Here is a 20,194-nt window from a genome sequence, read left to right as displayed (position 1 = left end):
GTGTCCTGGGGTGACTGTAGCACTCCTTGTCTCTTGGGACAGCGCTTTTTCCTTAGTATTTCTAATGTTTTTGAGGAAACTTCATTTAACAAAGCATGTATCTTTTTATAATTTAGTTAAAATAATTCCCAATTAACTTCCCCAGTTACTTTTCTTTCCTTGCAAGAAAAGATATGAGATGCATGCAATAAGGAAATGCTAGCTGGAAATGAAGATAAATTTATACAATCAAAAGGCATAATTCATTATGATAGAGTTTTATAACAAGTTTAAGTGCAGTAAGACTCTACTGTTTGACCTTGTAATAAATTTCCAAGACCAACTGAGTGGATTTCCATGATGCAAAGGGTATTGAGCAGAGCATGCTAGCAGAATGATACTGCTAATGTGTCATCTACAGGCAGCTATGGGAGTTACACTTCTGCTAGCGAGACCTTCCTTCTTGGCTTGGAAACACGCCTGCAGCAGGGATTCCCAAGCTGGGTTATCCCACACATCAGCCGCTCTGATGAGGTGCAGGAGCTCTGAATACCAGCAGGAGCACCCGTGAGTACCAATTGATGGCAGCCGTGCCTGTGTGCAGCTGGGGAGCCAGCCTTCCCCCCATCCATTCCCTGCTCCTCATCATACGGGCAGTGGTACCCACCCGCGGTCCGGAGCGATGCCACAAGCCACATACCAGTGATGGGTATTCCATCTAAAGATGCATGTGTGTATTTCACTGGACTTGCAAACATGCCTGACTGCTGCTGATTTATTTCTTTTTGATGAGTATCTGTTACATGAAACATATGGGTACATCTTCCTTCCAATGTCTCTATTCCTTTTGCCCCACATCTCTGGGTTATATCGACCTGTTCTGCCACTTCTGGCCTCCACTGGTGGGAACTGCTGCTTGCCCACTAGATGGCATTCTGAAATCTGTACTGGGGATGGTATGCACCCAGGTGTGATCAGTCTTGGTTTCTCTGTAAAACACCTTAAAAATGAATGCAATGGAGATAAAGCCACTACTTGATCAATGTCACCCATCATAAGAATTTTGCTATTAAAGAACATTGTGGGAGTTTTATGAAGTGGTTGGAATTCATGGGAAAGATTATTTCAAGATTCAGATGTAGCCCTTGACTCTGTTTTTGCACAGATTTCTTCCTTCCACTTGTCTGGGTAAACTTATTTTGTGTTGTGGTGTAATTAAAGTTAACTTTTTGTTCTTGGTTTGGGTTTACATGGGAAGGATGCTGTTGTTTTGGAACAAAATCTTCCTGGTGACTATCTGTCTCTCCATTAAGATGAAGTATGACGTTGTTCTAGGCAGTGAAATGATGAAAGATTTTCTTGAAAAAACAAATGAGCAGTTCGCTTTTTTAAAAATCCTGGCACCAGCAAACTGTATTTTTAAGCAGAACCCTGCATACAACAAAACTGTCACTGAAGCTTCATACTCACTTTAAGTATGTCATAGTTGCTTCCCCAAAAGTAAATTGGGCCACCGATTTCTGTCAAAACAATTCAAGGTTTTGTTTAGGTGCCTAAATCTGCACTGTGCTGACTGCACCTTGTCTGAATCCTCATTCAGAAGCCGTTGGGAACATCAGGCATCAAAATCAGAGGAACAATGGCTCCATGACCCAAAAGCAAAAGTTCTGATAATATTAATGCTGTTATTTTGTAACTTATGAAATACATTTCTTACCAAATTTTTTCCTAAAACACAGAAGCAGTGATAAATATAGTGGAAATACAAGGGTTATCTTTACTGCAGTCGCTTTTTCTCTAAATCTCTAAGCTGGACCAAACTTAAAATTTTAGATGAGGACAGTGCATTTCCTAGCAGAATTTTTTTTTTTGGTCTGTTTTATTGTTGCCCCTTACCTGTGCGAAGTGTAGACTCCAAAACACATTTGTGTTGGATTGAAAAGTAGCAACTCCAAAGCAGGTGATTAACAGTAAATAAGTCTGCTCTTCAGCAAGGTTTTATTTGTCATTTTCTTTGCTAATATGAATCTTAATGTCCCAAGGTTTAAAATGGTTTTCATTAATATGACTATCTTACAAAAGAACAAATCAAACCACAATCCTAATGAGTCCATAACTTATTACTAGGGGTTTTTCAGTTGGTTAATTTGTGCCATCTCTTCCTTTAGGTGTTGAAATCCTGAAAGAATCCCTTGTGTGCAGAAGGGGAAACTCCTGTAAGAGAGCACAGATTGGGAGCAACTTCAGGTGGGTCAAGAACAGAACCGGGAAGCTGTTGTGGTGGGTCTTTCTGGCATCTTAACAGTGCCTGGAATATATGCTCTGGGACTGGAGAGCTGTGAGTCATTGTAACTCCAGTAGCAAAGAGCAATACAGTGATATGGAGTTGTTTTGACCAGGTAATGGTTCCTTTTCTGCCATGTGTCTCCAGGAGGTCGGTGCAGGAATACCACAGATGTAACTGATATCTGGACTGTGTGTGGGGTGGCAGGAGTTGGGTATTCCCAAGGTGGGTGCCAGAGGTTATGTAGCTGTACTTACGTAGCCAACAGTCTTGAACATCATGATTGTTACAGGTGGTTGGTTAGTAAATTTCTGAACATCCGTTTATTTCTCTCTCTCCCTCTTTTTATTTATGCATTCCATCAAATTAACATAGTACAGAATCTTGTGTAGCAGTTCTTGCAGACTACATTTGCCATGTTTCTTACTGTTGCATACAGTGACCTTTCTGTCAGGTTCTGATCACGCTTGCCTGGCTCTGCCTGCCTAAACCCTTGGGAACACACAGAGATTGTTTCTGCGAGTAAAACTTCTCAACCATATTGAAAATTCTGTGTTGCTTTGAGCTATGGTTCTTTCTTGGCATTGCTCTACTGAAAAGATTACAACCTCTTACAGCTTGGTTGGGTATACAGTCATCCTAATCTAATTAAACGGCTCTTGATAACTGGCCTTTAGCTTGCAAAACCTGTGGAAAAAAGTCCCTTGAGATTAATACATTGTGTGTGAACAGACCATTTTTGCTGTCATCTAGTGTTAATACTAGGACATTCCAGTATTTCCTATGGCTAAGTGAATTGCTCTGTTGTTTGTTACTGTAGTAGCTGACATCTTGTTTAACAGAAAAATTCTCAAAAACCTTCAGACAGAAATGTGTCTTTTTCAAGACAGTGATCACTATCACATTCCAGCAGTACCAGTTGTATCAAAAAGAAATACTAACTGGCAAGAATCTTCTCAGGGTCCCACAGAAAATAATATTTGTGATTAAAATACATGTTACCCAGTGGTGATTATAACTGATCTCTGTTCCTGTACAATTCGTGTTCGTAAAAGTAATGCAGAACATTCTGTGCTGTGTGGAATTAGTGCATACCCTTAATATCTCTATAACTAAACAAATGTTCTCAACATGGACTTTGATACACCCTCTCTGTTCTTTGCTTTTGTAACATTAGTTTGTCAGAGTAAATCTTCAGAGATACATTTGAGATACCTGACATTTTAAAATTGTTTATTTCAACCGCTTATAGTATGTAAGACAGCAATGAGTCCAGCTGTCTTTTAGAAAAGGAGAGTCTCATTTCTTTGATGTTGTCTGCAGATGCTTGGGCATGCTTTTTTCAACAGTACCAGTGGTGTGTATTTTATTATACTTCGGGGTGTGTATGTTTTCGTCTTTTTAAGTTAGCCCAACAAGGATTTTGTGCCTTCGGCCTTATGTCGGTATTTACCCTGGATTTGATGTTTTACTGTGGAGTTGAAGCATCTGTGCAGTTTCTTGCATGTTTTTCAATTTATTATTCATTATCTATATGCTAGTACTATATGGATTTTAGTTTAAATCATACTGCAGCCAAGGGAATGATCCCACTCGTATGAAAATCCCTTTTCATGTTCCATGTCCAGCTACATTGTGAATCTACATCTAAAGCAAAAACTTGGCTGACCTTGCAGCCATTAATTTTACTGCTTATTTACCAACATTCTGGTTTTGTTTGCTTCTCTAAAAGGGTTTTTGTTAAGTATAGAAGCGATATCTGTTATTTGCTTTCAGTAACTATTTCACTGCCAAGTCCTCTGGGGGTGATCATTTCCTTTTGCCCTATTTAATTGTTCTAGCTGAACCATTTCACTTCACATATCTGGATGACCTCTGTTTACTCTGTTGTTTTACCTTAAGTAATTCACTGAAATTGAAAACACTTCCTAGTAGTATAGATACAGTCTAAAAAGTTTTTGACTGCAACTTAATCTTGCAGCTGTCTATGGCAATTATCAGGGAAAATTGTTTATTCTCCTCATTCTAGCTAGAAGAGATCTGGACAGATTTCTTTCCATGTTTCCTCTTACATGGAGGAAACCTCCTTCTCCTTTCCAACACTTTTTATTTGGGAAATGAATTCCATAGTTTTGAAAACTGCTAGGTTTTCACATTCATGTCTAAATCTAGATTCAAACTAACTTTCTCAATGGCATTCGTTTTAGAGTCAGTGGAGTAAAACTATGTCCAAGAATTAAATTAGAACAGAGCAAAAGCTTCACTATAGTTAAGATTGAAAAACCCCTCTTTGTTCAAAATTGAACTCTTCTGATATTCTGAAATCCCCATGTTTACTTGGGTGTTTTGAAATTTATCATGCAGGAGGGAATTAGTGTTCTGAGTTTTAGATCAGCTGATCAGTGATTGTTGAAGTACAAAAGAAAAACCTTCTTTGAATAAATGTGTGACGCTCATAAACTGAGCAGCTTCTGTTATCTTAGTGTGAACTAGGTGGATAAGAAGCTTTTAAATTCTTCTGTGTGCTCTGCTTTTTTTTTTTTTTAAGCATTCTGTGGTGTCTGAGGTTTAAAATTGGAGACATAATCTGGCTATGTTATTTTTCAGCCAAATCAGTTCATTGATCTGTTTTAGAACGTAGCCCTCAAAAGAGCACAGCTATCACAGCTGGAGTGTGTTCTTATCTGGGTGTGAATGTGTGACTCTCTAAGGGGAGAACATTTGTTATCCTTCTCTGTCTTGGGAAAAGGAAAGATAGTTGCAATAGTTGCTGAGGTGAACAAAGCAGAGTACATTATCCAGTGCTGTTGCTGCATGAGCTGTTCTCTTTTACCTGCTGAGAGCACTGCACTGAAATAATGGATTGCTATGCTCACCTTTAATTTCTAAAAGCTGGAAATTGCTGGATTTCTGTGACACTTACTGTATATGAAGGGAGCTCAGTGTAGCATATGTGACCCATTTTTGGTGCCTTGAAATGGTCTCATTTGCTCCAGTTTCCTCCTTTAGCATTTTCAGAATTTTGGTTTATAGGTCCTTCTGTGTGTAGGCCAAATGAGTGAAATAATGTCTATTAATAGATTCTCAGGGGGCTGGCTTGCTCAGCATTTATCCCAGATAGAGTATGGAACTTACTGCATGTTTGAAAAGAAATATCAAATGCAATATTTGGAAAATAACTAAACTCTGCAGGTAAGAGTGAATCTAATACTCAAGATTCAGGGCATCTGTTTCTCAAACATCAAGGCCCGGTTCCCAGGTTGCTTTGAGATCTGCAGGCATATCCTGCAGGTAATCCAAATAAAAGCATCTGAAAGCAGGAAATACAAAATTAAGGTATTTTATTTCGTCTTTGTGCACATCTCTTCCTTTTAATGTGGTCAAGCACAAAATTCCCTGTTTTGGGTGCTGTGGAGGTTTGTGCAAGTTGAGGCTGCACATGTATGTGACAGCTTTCCAACCAGCTGTGATCCAGGGATGGCAGTCAAGCCTTTTGTTGTGTGGAGGCCACTGGTTCACCTCTTCAGGAGGACTCTTCTAGATGTGCAGCTCCGAGTGTGGCACCTAACATGGAGATGCTATAAGTTTTCTTACAGGTGACACAGGCTTTTTGTGACGTGGTGGAGAAATACAGGGTGAAAGTCCATCTGGGAGCTGTGTCTTTAATGCTTCAGCACAAGGGCCACACGAGGGGAGGCTGAGGAAGTTGAAAGAACAAGCCTTTAATATAAGCAGACCTACCACACTGTGTTTTGTGTCTGTGAAGAAAATCAGTAGGGAAGGGGATGGCAAAATGAGCTGAGGATGTGACTTGAAGCAGTGAAGCACAGGTGTAGGGCCCAGGTTTGTTGCTGGTTACATAGTCAAGTCTGGGACCATCCATTTAGTTGCTGCCTGTGATTATATATTTACGCACAAAGGATGCCAGGCAATCAGAAACAATCATTTAAGTGTGGGATAGTCAGCTTGTGTCTCTTACACAGCAAGCAGATTATAAGTGGTTCACATGTAGTCCCCACACTAGGGATATATCAGGTGATCTGCAGTGGGATTATGCCAGTCCAGTTCAGCAGTTAGAATCCCCGTTAGTGGGAGGAAGTCAGCCAGATGGGATTTCTGAGTCTGAAATGTGTCATCCTGGCACCCACCCACCCACTACTGCTCCATCCTTTAGCAGCGTGGGAGGAGCTCGAGGTTGGTATCACTTTCCACCTGTGAGTTATCTCTGGGGTTTCACATTCCTGCACCCTTGAGTTCAGCAAATGTCTTCTGGATCTTAACTGTAGGAAAATTTTAGCCTGTAATGTGTAGTCAGAAGAGTTGGCCATCCATGTGTTGACAGCTCCTAAAATACTAGTATCTAAAGTAAGAAGGATGAACTAGAAACTGAAGTAGGTGAATGAATAAAAGCAGCTATTTGTGACTACTTCATCTTCTGAATGTTTATTTGTAATCATATGTAGCACAGACTAGCCTTGCACATCACAAACATTTGAAATCATCATGGTAATACCCATTTCACTGTAATGTTTTCTACAGAAAGAAGTACATAGGAATCATGTCCAGCCAGCTTTAGAGCTTTAGGTAGTGATTGAGCTCAGGTATACTTAATGAAAAGTCTGGAGGTAAGAGGAAATCCAATTAATACTAATACTGAGGATTCTGTATGAGTCAGGCTGGGTGTAGCAGTGCTAGCACTGAGAAGGACATCCCTTCCTAGCTGGGGTAGCAATCTCACCCAGCCTGGCCCTGTCACAGGTATCTGTCACAGGGAAGCAGGTCCACATATGTGCAGGTGTGCTCTGCAGCAGCTGCATTGGATCCAGGGAGCCTGGTGTGGAGCTAGACCTAATGAGTAGGACAGGAGCCAGGCTAACTACGGACAGCCACTCAGGTGTCTGAAGTGGTCTACTTCTCCAGGTTGGATCTACTGAGCTTAATGTAAAGGCCATGGTATGGGAAAGCAATACAAAACTTCTGCACAGCTGTATGGAACTCTCTCAGCAGCAGCATAGCTACATGGCCGTGGTGGTCTTGCTCGTAGTGGCAGATTTGAGCTAGCTTTGAGTAGAAATGATTCAGGTTCATGTTGGTGTAGATTGGAGATAAATCCATCCACAGAAAACAGAATTAGCTTTGTGTTTTCTAGCTAGCCAATCATGGCTAGACTCAACCTGGACCTGTACAGTAGAGGAAATTCTTCCAAGTTATGGTTTTTTTTCCTAAGTTAAAAAAACCTTAGGAAATGTAAAAGAAAAAAAATACCTTCATGAACAGAATTAATCTAGCAAGGCAGTATCCTATATTCTTTAGTCTTGAGAAGAGAAGGGTTAGGGGAGATCTAATTAATTCGTACAAATACTTAAAGGGAGGGTGTCAGGAGGACGGGGCTGGTCTTTTCTCAGTGGTGCGCAGTGACAGGACAAGAGGAAATGGGCACAAACTTGAGTATAAGAAGTTCCACCTAAACATGAGGAGGAACTTCTTTACTGTGAGAGCAGTAGAGCACTGGAACAGGCTGCCCAGAGAGGTGGTGGAATCTCTTTCTCTGGAGACATTCAAACCTGCCTGGACAAGTTCCTGTGCAACCTGCTATAGGTAGACCTGCTCCAGTGGGGGGGTTGGACTAGATGATCTCCAGAGGTCCCTTCCAACCCCATATGATTCTATGATTCTTCTGGAATGCTGAATTCAGCAACACACAGGCTGCTGAATTCTAGAAATAACACATAGTGTACTCCCACACAATAATTCTTCAGTAATAGTCTTTCAAATGCGTAAATTCGTTCTAAAACATAGAGCAGAGCATCTCTCCTACTTAAAGTCACTTAAGGCTATTTCAGACAAAGAACATTTGCTGAATATAGCAATAATTTTTCTGTTTTCTGCGTATTATCTAACGCTGTGGTTTTATTTATGTGTTCTGCAGACTATCCATCCAGCTGCTCACAATACCCACCTCAGGGAGGCTTTGGGAGTCAGCACTGAGACAGCCTACGTGCCATGCAGTACCGAAGGAAGACATGCAGGATTTCTAAAGCACTGTGTGCGTCTCTTCTAGCTGGTTGATTACCTATGTATTAGGCAAAATGAAGGACTCATCCCATTTTCTTCCAGGTAGTTTTATATCATTCATCAGGGTTAGAAATTTACTGTGTTGCTGCAGCTGATCTGGAACTCTGCCTAGCTCCTTGGATGCACATGATATGTTTGTGAATAATTTCCATTATTATTGCCATTTTCAAGAGGCACAATTAAGTTTGAGGATTTGAACATTAACAGTATTTCCTCAGTTTCAGATTTTTGTTTCTTTATCTCCTGCACCTTTAGAAGAAAAATGTTATGTTGAATTTGGTGTTAATTGCTTCTGTTCATTTACTTTACTTTTAAGCTGTGAAGGCAACTATTTTCCTCCTTGAGGTTTGAATCATGCAGAGAAAGGGAAGTCAAATTTGTAATACCTCTCCCTTTTGTATTATAAGACTTGACCTTTTGAAGAGACGTCTATTGAGATCTTTATTCACACCTTCAGCTTTTCAATGGTATTGCAGGTTTTTGTAGAATCAGTGTTTTACTGGCTAATTAAAGCTCTAATGAAGGTTTGCTATTGTGAGCAGTTCTTAGGTGTTTTCAAATGTAAAATATTATGGTACTATTACCTTCCAGGTGTCTCTTTATAATTTATTGGAATTTTTGGTTGAAGATTGGACGTTATTTGCATGTAGGCAGTGAATTACCCATGTGTAAGCTAGAACTAGCTGTTTGGTTTAGAACTGTTGACATTTTAGTTGGCCAACACTGTATTATAAAGGAACATTCCCATTCTGTTTAGTTTAAATAAGACTCAGGGTAAAGGAGTTAAAACAGCACTGCCATTCAGACATCACTACTTACCTTGTGGTGGGATCCATGTGTTCCAGAATCATCAACATCTTAGAACTAACCTTCAAAAAAATCTCAAAATTTATATGGTATTATATGAATCAGTTTGTATTGCTCGTGTTAGTTAAGGAAGGATGCTAAGTGTTGCCTTGGCCTTACTAAGCCTACATGGCTTATACTGATTTAAGAGATTTCCACAAGAGGGTGCACCAGTTCAACCAAACCCCATATAAACCAAATGAGCATGTCCCCATTGTGTGCCTATTTACTTTCATTTCATATATTAACTCATGTATCTAAATCAGCTTCAAAATTGGATGGATGCTGTGATCAGTTGAATGTCCCAGAGCCTCTCTCCGGTCTGTAAGAGACACGTGAATGGATGCGTGATACTCTCTGGGTGAGCAAGTCAGGAAGCTTAATTTTGTTTGCAGAAGTCCTGTTCACACTGATAAAAGGCTGTTTTCAGACTCCAGTCACAAGATGCTATTTAGATGTCTGGAGCTTTTTAGTGAAATATGTTACCTGTTCTAACTTATGCCTAATGCCCTGCAAATGCTAACTACATGCATTTTAAGAATAAGGGGTTAGAATTATTTTTTTTTTAGTTTTGAAGCATCATTAATTTTCCTCTCAAACTGGTACAACACTGGATAGTACAGCTGCAGAAGAAAACTCCATCTAGAAAGACGAGTTCTTGAGAGACTGCTGACTAGAGCATGACTGATACAATGTTTTTCTGTTTCTATTTTGTGATAAAATTATTTCTTGTTTCATAAGGTGGATGGGAACTCTTAGTAATGCTTCAGCTAAAGTTGTATAATGTTACTATACTGATATGCTAAAAGCATTCAAGTGTTGTGCTGCATGTGTAGGCCAAAGTTCTAGGTGCATTCCTCTGAGACTGCAGTCCTAGAATAGTAAGGTATCTCTGCAGAAATGATTAACAAGTTTTCCAGGAGAAGGGCTTCCTTTTGAATCATGCGTTTCCTGTCCGAATACATGAATTATAAATCACTTACAGTGGTTACAGAGATAAGATTATCTGACAGCCAAATAACTAAAGTGTGGTGATATTCCGATGTGTAGTATATGATTTTCTTTTCTGAGAAATGTGTGTTTTGTCAAACATCCAGGTTTTACTAAAGAAGAGAAACATAATGGTGTGCTTTAATTACTAGTAGAAGATACTAAAAGAAGGTGAATTTGAGACCAAGGACATTACTATTTTTTGTTACTGGTGGCCGCAAATGTAAAAGTTGGGTCTGGATTCAAAAGGTTTCATTTACTAATATTGATGAATTGGAACTACTCTACTTTTGATACCTTTCTTTTGAGCAGTGTAAAAGAGAAGGATATGAGGTTTTACTAAAAAATCACTGCTGCACAGTGAATATGTCATTTAACTAGCAAGAAGATTTTTATTTTAAAGACTATAAACTACCCACCGCCTTCCCTTTACACCAGTTCTAGATTGTCATGTGTAAGCAGATGAGGGTTTGGTTTTTTACTTGCTTGTGGATAGTACTGGAAGAATGATCTGTGTTTATATTTTTCTTAAAAAACACTGTGGTTTTAGGTTATTGTTCTCTTTCAAAGAGCCAAATGCACCTACCAGTCAGATAGGCGATACTGCCTAGTCATCTAAAATTCCTGGCTATATCTGATAGCAATAGGGAACAAGGAGGAATAGTAATTACTATAGTTATTTACTTACTGATCGTCTTGCTCTGACTATAATGGCATTTTTAGAAGCAATTCTTCATTCTGACAGTGTATGGAAATAAGCCATTTTTAAAAACACAGATACACAACACAGATGTCCTCCTCTGTGTCCCCAAGCAAAGTAGGCTCCCAGCTTCTTTCCCGGGCTCTGGCATGGAGAATTTTCCTCCTCCTGTCCTGAAGTTACAAATACCAGCCTGGCTGAAGTTTGGTCACAGAATCACAGAATGATGTGGGGTTGGAAGGGACCCCTGGAGATCATCTTGTCCAACCCCCCTGCCAAAGCAGGTCCTCCTCTAGAACAGGTTACACAGGAACTTGTCCGGGCGGGTTTTGAACATCTCCAGAGACAACGTTAATACAAAATTTAATACAAAATTTCATCTCAGAATGTTTGGATCTTGACATTTCTGCCCTCCTAATCTTCAGGAGAGACCAAAGCTAGATGTGGCCCACTAGGTGTCACTCTAGAAAAGGCTACCCCAACTTAGGTGTTGACTCAACCTTTGCTGCCCTCCTCTCTCTTCATTAGTGAGACTGGCTCGCATTATTTCACCGTCATATAAACACAGCAAGCACTTTTTTCACTTCTAAAAAAATCCCCAAACCAAATAATTAAAATTACAAGTCTTAGTATTAAAAGGGAGGATAGGAATAAGCACAGAGAGTAAAAATTATAAATATTTTATTCATGCAACTCATAAGGGAAAAAAAAGAAATCTATATATAATAGGTTGACATCATATTATGAGAAATGGATGATTGCAAAAGTCTAATAAGTACGGAAGAGTTAGCACATCTTGATAACAGAGTGAACTGATCAGAGATTCTCTTTGCCCATCTGTTAACTTTTAAAAAATGCCTGCATCATTGACATTTCTTTTCCCTTGGTACTTCTCGAACCTGACTTCCACATGTCCATGGCAGAACAAGGGTAGGGCTTGAAACATTATTTGAAAGTGATTAGCATTTGTCATCAAGCATTGGTATGGAAAAGAACCGTCTCTTTGGTTAATTTTAAAGCATTACAGTAAAAATTAGCTACATAAATGAATTCCTGAATTTCATACTGATTTCTGTAATAAACATACATCTTTTTTCAGTGCTGTAAACAATAACAGATTGAGTGACACTGCTAAATCAAAGTCAGAAGTTTAGTATTTTTACTAAAATAAAGGTGGTATAACTGTAGTCTGTTTCAAACTGCAAATAACGATAATGATTCAGTAGCTTAAGAGTAAAAACTTTCATTCTTTCTTATTATTTTCAGCATTCGTGTCTGCTGTTACATAGCAAAGAAAGAGGTGTGCACATTTGTATGTTCTCTTTGTCTTTGAAGTGCTTTGTGGTTGATCCAATGTGTCAAGTCCTGTTGCAGAAGTCAAGGGACCTGTGTTCTCTTCCACTCACCACTGACTTGTTGCTTAGCCTGGTATATGTCTCATTTTGTATTTTTGCTTAATTCTTATAGCAGACAATTAAGAAAATATTAACATAATTACATTACATAGTAATGATAATATTAAGAAAAAAAGCCTGGAACTGTGTATTTCAGTATTTTATGTAGTAATAATATGTACTGATCTCCTTACTTGTATGTAGTGAAAAATCCAGTGCTAAAAAGCAATTTAAAAAAATATGTAAAGCGTTACATAATGATTGGTTAAATTGGAGAAATGATAGAGAAGTTTTTGAAGGAAATTCTTGTACTACTGAAGTCAGCTCCATTCTTTCCTTGATTTGCTGTGTAAAGTGAGGTAGGTTATTTTAGACATACAGAGTATAAGCACTTTGGGGACAGTTGCACTAAGATCCTCACACGAGGGATTTTTTGATGCCTTGTAATCGATGAGAACCACCTAAGAACAGTGTTATGTGTAACCTCCAGACAAGTTCACTTCCAACCAGTAGAACTTTCTGTAAGCATGAGTTTCAGTCAAGCAACTTCTGTGTTGAGTAGCAAGAACTTAAAATAATAGCAGTGGTTTTGTGATTATCATACTATCAACGAAAGGTAATCTTGCAGTACTGATGGTTTTGCATGATTACCTTGAATCATTTTTTTCCTGCCTTATTTTCTCGAAAGGCCACCTTAGATACTATAGAAGGTGTGTGCCCCATAATGCCACATAACCTCCTGCCTTTTCTTGTCAGTAGTTTCAATGTTCGCCTGCTCCTGAATTGGGAAAATGAAAATGTAAGCACATTACAAGTTTTGGACAGTTGGCTGAACTAGATAATTCAGTTTAGAAATATCCTGAAGGCAGGAAAGTATTTTTAGCTTCATTAACTTCTTTTCCTGGTTACAAAGAGTCAGGAGAAAAAGGTTGTGAAATATGTTGGTCTATATACTGCATTGGTTTTGCTCCCAAAAATGTCAGCCCACAACACCCCCAAAACTGCATATTCAGGGATTCCTGATCTTTAGTGAGAGGGCTTCCCCACACCCACTGCCACCACCATTGAGGTAGAAAAGGAGGTCTTGTTTCTGTCATAGGAAAAAATGTGTTGGAGCCTTTGAGAACTTTTTTTTTTTAGCCTGCACATTTAAGTCAAAGACATTTCCCTTCTTTCATGAGCAAGTAAGTGAAGGATACATACTGATTATTCCATTATTTGCAAGTCAGAATTGTAAATTACTGCATTCACTCTGATGCAGTTTACCATCTGAAAGAAATAATTAAAGCTTTCTTTCTCTTGCCTCAGATTTAAACGTGTATTTAAAAATGAGATCATAATTTCATGGTGGTCATAATTTCTTTATATATTTGTGTGGGGTAGCCTCAGAAATGGGTGTATGATCTGCTGGTGTGCCATGATGTATTTCCTTTAATTATACATTTTGTTTTGAGAACGATGGTTATTCCAGGCCTCCGTCTTTCCTCAGTTACATCCTCACAGTCCCACTGCAGTGGGAGCTGCGCCTGCCTCGCTGTGTCGTTCAGCTGTGTGTGCTACTTATTTATATCTCATGCGTGAAATAAGCTATTCCAAACAGATAATTTCTGTTCTGGTAATGGAAGATAAATGCAAGCGTGTCTACAGTTCTCTCTCTCAGTAATTGAGGATATGACACATTGCCAGTCACCGTGCTTGGTAAAGCTCTTGTTTTCTCCAGTCCAGACAGTGTAAGGCTGAGCCTGTCTGATGTTTCAGACACTCAAGAGTTCAATTAATTTACAGATGATAATTTGTTTTCAGCTCCTGTAGATATGGATGCCTTCTTTACTCAGCCTCTATTGTGTCATTCTATAAGAAGTCAGCTCCCACTGCACGAAGCTCAATTTTTGTAATTTGTTTGTAGAAATGGCAGTGTTCTCCCTGCATTATAAACGCAGCTGTGCAGCACTTTCAAAAACACACCGCAAAGCTCGTGCCATCTTGAAATGACAATTTCTTTCCAGATGCCTGTGTTTTCTGTGTATGCAATTCCATAAAATCACTGAGCGTAAGGGACGAAAGACTGGCTCTACTTAAAAACAGTAACACGAATAATACAATGGGCGTTCCATCAACAGAAATTTTAGCTTCTGAAGTTATTTCCCACTCTGTAAGTTATCTGGCCGAGTTGGCGATGCAGGTGTAGTTAATTTTGGAGGTGTGGGGTCGGTGAGTTGATGGTTGTGTCCTGTGGCAGTGGGGTGCAGCGGTGCGGGCTGTCACACACATACACACAGCCTGCAGCCAGGAGGGGACAGCACGCTCGTGGCTTTGGGACAGAAGTTAACTATGCTTTTAATGAAGTCCGCCGATAGGCGTGTGAATAAGCAGTAACTCGCTGTTAATGCCTTGTATTTGCTGCGCTTTGTGCTTTCTTTTCCCCAGCGCGTCCGGGGCGGCAGCCGAGCCCCGGGCGGCTCCGGGCAGGCGGGAGGGGGGCTGAGCTCACGCCGTGCGGGCACGGACTGAGTCACCGTGACTTGCTTCCAGGATGGGCTTCTGGTTCGCTTCTGAGTCATTAATTAGCCATCTCCCAGCGAGTTACGCCGCTAAACTCAGTTCTGTGTGGAAGCCGAGGGTGCCGTCTCTGACCTCCGTGCCGACCGTCTGACCCCCGAGGTGCCCCGCCGTCCCCACGTGACTTGCTTCCAGGATGGGCTTCTGGTTCGCTTCTGAGTCATTAATTAGCCATCTCCCAGAGAGTTACGCCGCTAAACTCAGTACTGTTTGGAAGCCGAGGGTGCCGTCTCTGCCCTCCGTGCCGACCGTCTGACCCCCGAGGGCCGAGGTGCCCCGCCATCCCCGCACCCGGGCCGGCCTCGGCCCCCGGGACGGGAGATTCCGCCTGAGGAACGCTCCCCGGTGAGACGGCGGGGCGCGGGAGGTGAAACGAAAGGCTTAACGCCTGGGAAATCGAAGGGCGAGGGATTTCTTATCCCTCTGCTGTCGGGAACGGTGGGGGTCACGCTTTCAGTTTGCTCCGGGTGGCGACACGGGGACGTAGGAGAGCGGCCGTCGGGGCTGCGGGGACGGGGCTGGCGCCTTTGTCTGCCGGCTTCTGAGTCATTAATTAGCCATCTCCCAGCGAGTTACGCCGCTAAACTCAGTTCTGTGTGGAAGCCGAGGGTGCCGTCTCTGACCTCCGTGCCGACCGTCTGACCCCCGAGGTGCCCCGCCGTCCCCACACCCGGGCCGGCCTCGGCCCCCGGGACGGGAGATTCCGCCTGAGGAGCCCTCCCCGGTGAGACGGCGGGGCGCGGGAGGAGCAGAGAGGAGCGGCGGGGCGGGCTGGGCTGGGATGGGCGGCCTGAGGGGCAGCGCTGGGCGGGCAGGGCGGCGGTGACTCGGCGGAGCTGCCGCCGTGCCGGGGCTCGGCTCCGGCCTCCCTCCCTGCGCCCTTCTCTCCCTGCCTTCCTCCCTCCCTCCCTGCCTCCCTCCTCTCCCTCCCCGCCGTCTCTTGGTAACCCTGAAGGCAACTCGAGAGACAGCCCGGGACCTGCGACGCCGGCGTTTCTGCATTTTTAAGGTGGAAATACCGGCGTGCCCGCGGCCGGCTGCAGCAGGCAATCTTTTTTTCTTTTTTATTATTATTATTTTTCCCCCACCGGGAAGGCTAATCTTGTTTTGGTGGCGTTCTTAAATTGGGACAAAACGCAGGAGCCTCAGTAGAGAGGAGCAAAAGCCGGTAGGTTTCTGCGGGGGGGAAGTTGCCCGGCCGTCTGTCCGTCGGGTCTGCTCGCTCCTGTTGTCAGGGTTTGCGTTTGGGCTTTTTTTTTTTTTTTTTTTTTTTAATTATTTTAGGACTACTAGACCTGCTTTCTTCAGCAAAGGGAAAGGAGGTGGGGTTCGCGTGAGAAGGCTGGTACTTAGGGACAGAAATCTCCCCCCGAGAGAGCTTCTTCCCCTGTTGAAATGTATTGTGCAAATATCGCATTGCTCTTGGTGATTTGTTGATGTTGTTTCTAAAGAATAGCGACTAGTTTGGGATGTTAAATTGCCGAAATAGAAATGCCAGCGAATTCTGATATTCTTTGTTCCCACTGCTTTCTATGTTTAGAGTTGTTGGGGGATTCAAATCTATACAGCAAGGCAGCTCTTTAAAAATAGCAGCAAAATTTAAATGATAGTCAAGTGAGCAATACCAATATTGAAATAACATTAAAGATATGGCTGGAAAATCACCATAAGTTACTTATTTAGCTCCTTGGCACAGTAGGACTCCCTGAACTCTGGCAGATCCTCTTGCATGTCACAGGGCTATTAAACCTGAGCACCATGATTTGAAGCATCTGATTCTTTTTGGAGTGGAGGATTTTTAAACCTTTGAAGTTACTTGAAGGTTTAAGGTACCCTTGCTGGTTTAGAAAGAGAATTGCCTGGTATGTCTGTAGAAGGATAACAGAGATACCAATAATTTTAGAGTTTGTTTTAACTGACAAGCAAATATACCGGTTGCTTTAAATTTAATCTAGAACTGGGAAATTGGAGAGGTACAACTTTTTTTTTTTTTTTTTTTTTTTTTTTTTAAAAAAAAAAAAAAAAAAAAAAAAAAAAAAAAAAAAAAAAAAAAAAGATTTTTTTTTTTTTTTTTTTTTTTTTTTTTTTTTTTTCCTGGCAATCCTGGCGTGCTGTTTCCCAGGGTAATGCAAAAGCCTTATAAATGAATGTTCCAAAATAAGGAAGACTCGGTGAGAAATTTTCCAGAGCAAATTGTCAGTAGTGAGAAATTATTGCCAAATTTTATCTGTTTTCTGGGATTTTTTTTTGCAATGAGAAGTGACTTTGCTTGGAATGTATTTATCCAGGAAATAATCCTTAATGTGCTCCACTCCGGGCTTTGAGGCGATGTGTGAGGAGATTGAAGAGGGTTTAATTAACTGTAATCAAATATTGCAAGATCCCTGATTAAAAGGTGTAGAGCTTGCTTTCTGGTGACGTACGAGACACAGTATTTGTTTGAACTTTAGAAAAAAAGAATTTTCATCTTGGAAATTATTTTTTATTTTTTTTCCCCTGTTCCTGGGTAGGTAGCACCCCTTTGTTTTCTTCACTGCCCGGTTTTAATTCTTGTTGACTTTCCTGGGGAGAGGGGAGCGAGCTCGGTGTGTCAGGGCAGGGTGAGGGAGTGCAGCCTGCGCCTCTGAGTCAGTGCGGGAGTGTGTGGGCATGTGAGGATGGCTGTGTGTGAGGTGGGAGTGTCTGGACGTGGCCCAGACCGTCACCCTCAGATGCCTCGCAGGAGGAACAGGGTGTCAGCGCTTGAATTCCCTGTGTCTGGAAAACCGAGCGTGAAATCCTGGCCCCTGATGAAGTCAGGATGAAGTTGGCTCTTCAGTTTAAGTGAAGGTGGCGGTTCTCTGGTGATGCTTCTGGGTGGGTGTGTGAGATGGGGTGAGGGAAGATCAGTGTGAGCAGAATGGGACCGGGTACGTCTGCCCCTTTAGCTGGTGGGAGAAGAAATGGGGCGTGAATGTTGTTGCAGTGTGGTGGGAACCTTTGGGGGCTGTATGTCTGCTAATGCTTCTGTTCTCAGGTCTGGGTGTGAGGGAGGTATAAAAGCGAACAATGCAATGTTCACTTTTGTGGAATATAATGAACCAAAGCGCTGTTTAATAATAAACATCATCACGAGGAGGAGGGCATGAGACCATCCCCCTTCCCTGCCCCCCGCTCCCCTCTGGGGACTGTGCGTGCGTGCCTGAGTGGCTCTGAGATTTCGTGTGTGAGCAGACGATGAGTGTGTGTTTGGGATTAATTAGCCTGAGTTTAGCTGGTTTCATGCTTTACGTGCCTAGGGGCTACCCACAGTCACAGAGAGGGGAGGAGTTAGCTGTTGCTGGCTCGAAATCCTCTCCAGGGGTGATCTTGTTCGTGTCAACCATGAGCAATTAGAGAGATTAACTGTCTTGTTTTCCTTTCTGCCCTAGATTGATTCTTGTGAGGCTCTGGGACATTTGAAAGTGATTTGGAGAGAGCAAAGTCTGTGTCTGATGGACACCGAACCAAAGCCAGCGTGTGTTGTGCAGCAGCCTCGCTGCCCAGGAATGAAGTGCCCTCCTTCAGAGGACTTTCCTCCTCAGATAAGACTGTCTGAAAAGATACCACCGGTGAAGCCTTGCTTCAAGAAGAAGCAGCAAGTGCAGAAGAGGCTGGACACAGAAACTCTCCGGGCTTTGCGGCCAATCTTTACCAGTTTGCTGGGAGCTGGGACCTTGGATAGGGTCTTTGTGCCCCGAGGCCAAGGTGGTGGTCATAGTGATTTATGTGAACCTGCTGTGAAAAAGACTCTGGATGTTGGTACTTCTTGCCCCCAACCAGAAAGTAACGTGACTGTGCTGATGCCGACAGCTCCAGATGTGCAGAATCAATTGCAAGGAGCTCGTCCTTCTTCTGGGCATTCTGAGCAGGATATCCAGTCTGGAGAGCAGGGCTTGTCACCAGAAACTACTCCTGGAACTGCTGCTGATAATAGTAATGAATCATTCCAGGATCATCCTTTGCACCCAACTGTTGGCGATGGTGCAGCTTGTCCTTTGTTCCCAGACAAGATTCTGGAAAGCTACACATCTGGCTTATTCCACGAGAATAGCTGTCCCATGCAATACAACTTGAACCCAAGCAATAAATTCAGTGCTGGGATATTCCAGGATAAAAGTGAAGAAGCTTCTCTTGATCTGGTATTTGAGCTCTTGAACCAGCTGCAATATCACACCCATCAGGAAGACGGAATAGAAATCTGTGTGGATTTTCTCCAGGGCACTTGTGTTTATGGCAGTGATTGTCCCAAACATCACACAGTCTTGCCTTATCATTGGCAAGTGAGAAGGACAGCAACCCAGAGCTGGCAAAGTGTGACCAATGATTCCCAGGAGCATCTGGAAAGACTCTACTGCAACCCTGACAATGATAGGATCAAAGTGAAATATCGGTAGGTAACTGAATTTACTCCCTTACTAGCAAGGGTACTTAACCGAGCAGCGGTCCAGAAATGTAACAGAATGTGTGTTCTTTTTTCCTGATGTTTTGTATACAAGTGTTTTACAAACCTTGTGATGTTTGCCACAACAGAAAATTCCTGCATGCCTATTAAAACTACTGTTTGTCATTTGGAAAGTATCCTTTGAAGCTGAAGGACTTCCAAGTGTGTCAAGTAAGAAAACTTCAGTTCTGTAGAAATTCAGAGAGCTGACAGAAACTGTTGTTAACCTTGTACTACTTCTTGGCATTTCTAATTAGTCTTTTCTCTGTATTAGAAACAGCGGCAGCATGAATGAGCCTTTGCAGGTATTGAAACAGGAATGATACAGCTGTTGCTTTCTGTCACTGTGAATCCAGATTGACTGTATGCACTCCAAGCACAGCTTTCATAATTACATTTTAAGCAACTAAAATCAGGTGCTTTGTTAAGTCCTTTGGCCTGAAATTTCATATAGTTACTAATACATGGTGATGTTTCAGCTAATTCATTATGAACAATCTGAGTGATGCCTTCAGAAATGCTGATCATCTATTTAAATTGTCATCTAAACATGTTAAACTAGTCACGAGAAGCTAGTTTCCTCTATACATAGTAGTGTTTATCTACTTATTCTCTGAAATTAGAAAACAACTTTTAAGTTTCTCTGGTTATGTTATAAATTTAGGCTTGATGCTGCACCCTCATCTAAAACAAATACTTCTTCAACTTTTATAGTGCAGGCTCCATTTTGAGTAGCAGTGGGGAGTGCTGGTGTTTACAAGTTCATTGGGTCTACATAGTCCATGCTTGTATGAAAGCAAGGTGTACACTGCTCTTTTTTTTTTTTTTTTTTTTTTTTTTCTCCGTTTAGAGAGTTACCCAGAGAAAATACCCAAGGCTGTAAATCAGTTCTAACCTATAAAGCT

General features: G+C 41.7%; 1 protein-coding gene across 5 annotated transcripts in view; it reads left to right on the top strand.

Moving 5' to 3' along the window:
* Positions 1-20,194, top strand: part of TIPARP (TCDD-inducible poly(ADP-ribose) polymerase) — a 41,823-nt gene that overhangs the window by 472 nt on the left and 21,157 nt on the right. The window contains exons 2-5 of one of the 5 annotated variants that reach the window (XM_014945898.1): positions 401-546; positions 2,148-2,226; positions 8,193-8,380; positions 18,238-19,238. In XM_014945898.1, coding sequence (XP_014801384.1) covers positions 18,301-19,238 — 938 coding nt within the window. In that variant the 5' untranslated portion in view covers positions 401-546; positions 2,148-2,226; positions 8,193-8,380; positions 18,238-18,300. Of the gene's footprint in view, positions 1-400; positions 547-2,147; positions 2,227-8,192; positions 8,381-14,827; positions 14,930-15,398; positions 15,552-15,596; positions 15,996-18,237; positions 19,239-20,194 lie in introns of those variants that run through there. The other 4 variants (XM_014945899.1, XM_014945901.1, XM_014945900.1 and 1 more) reach the window with 4 other exon arrangements.

The sequence above is a fragment of the Calidris pugnax genome, unplaced genomic scaffold (assembly GCF_001431845.1).
Source record: "Calidris pugnax isolate Ruff unplaced genomic scaffold, ASM143184v1 scaffold111, whole genome shotgun sequence".
Lineage (NCBI taxonomy): Eukaryota > Metazoa > Chordata > Aves > Charadriiformes > Scolopacidae > Calidris > Calidris pugnax.
The sequence above is the reverse complement of the archived record's forward strand: the minus strand, read 5'-3'. Positions and strand labels throughout refer to the sequence as shown.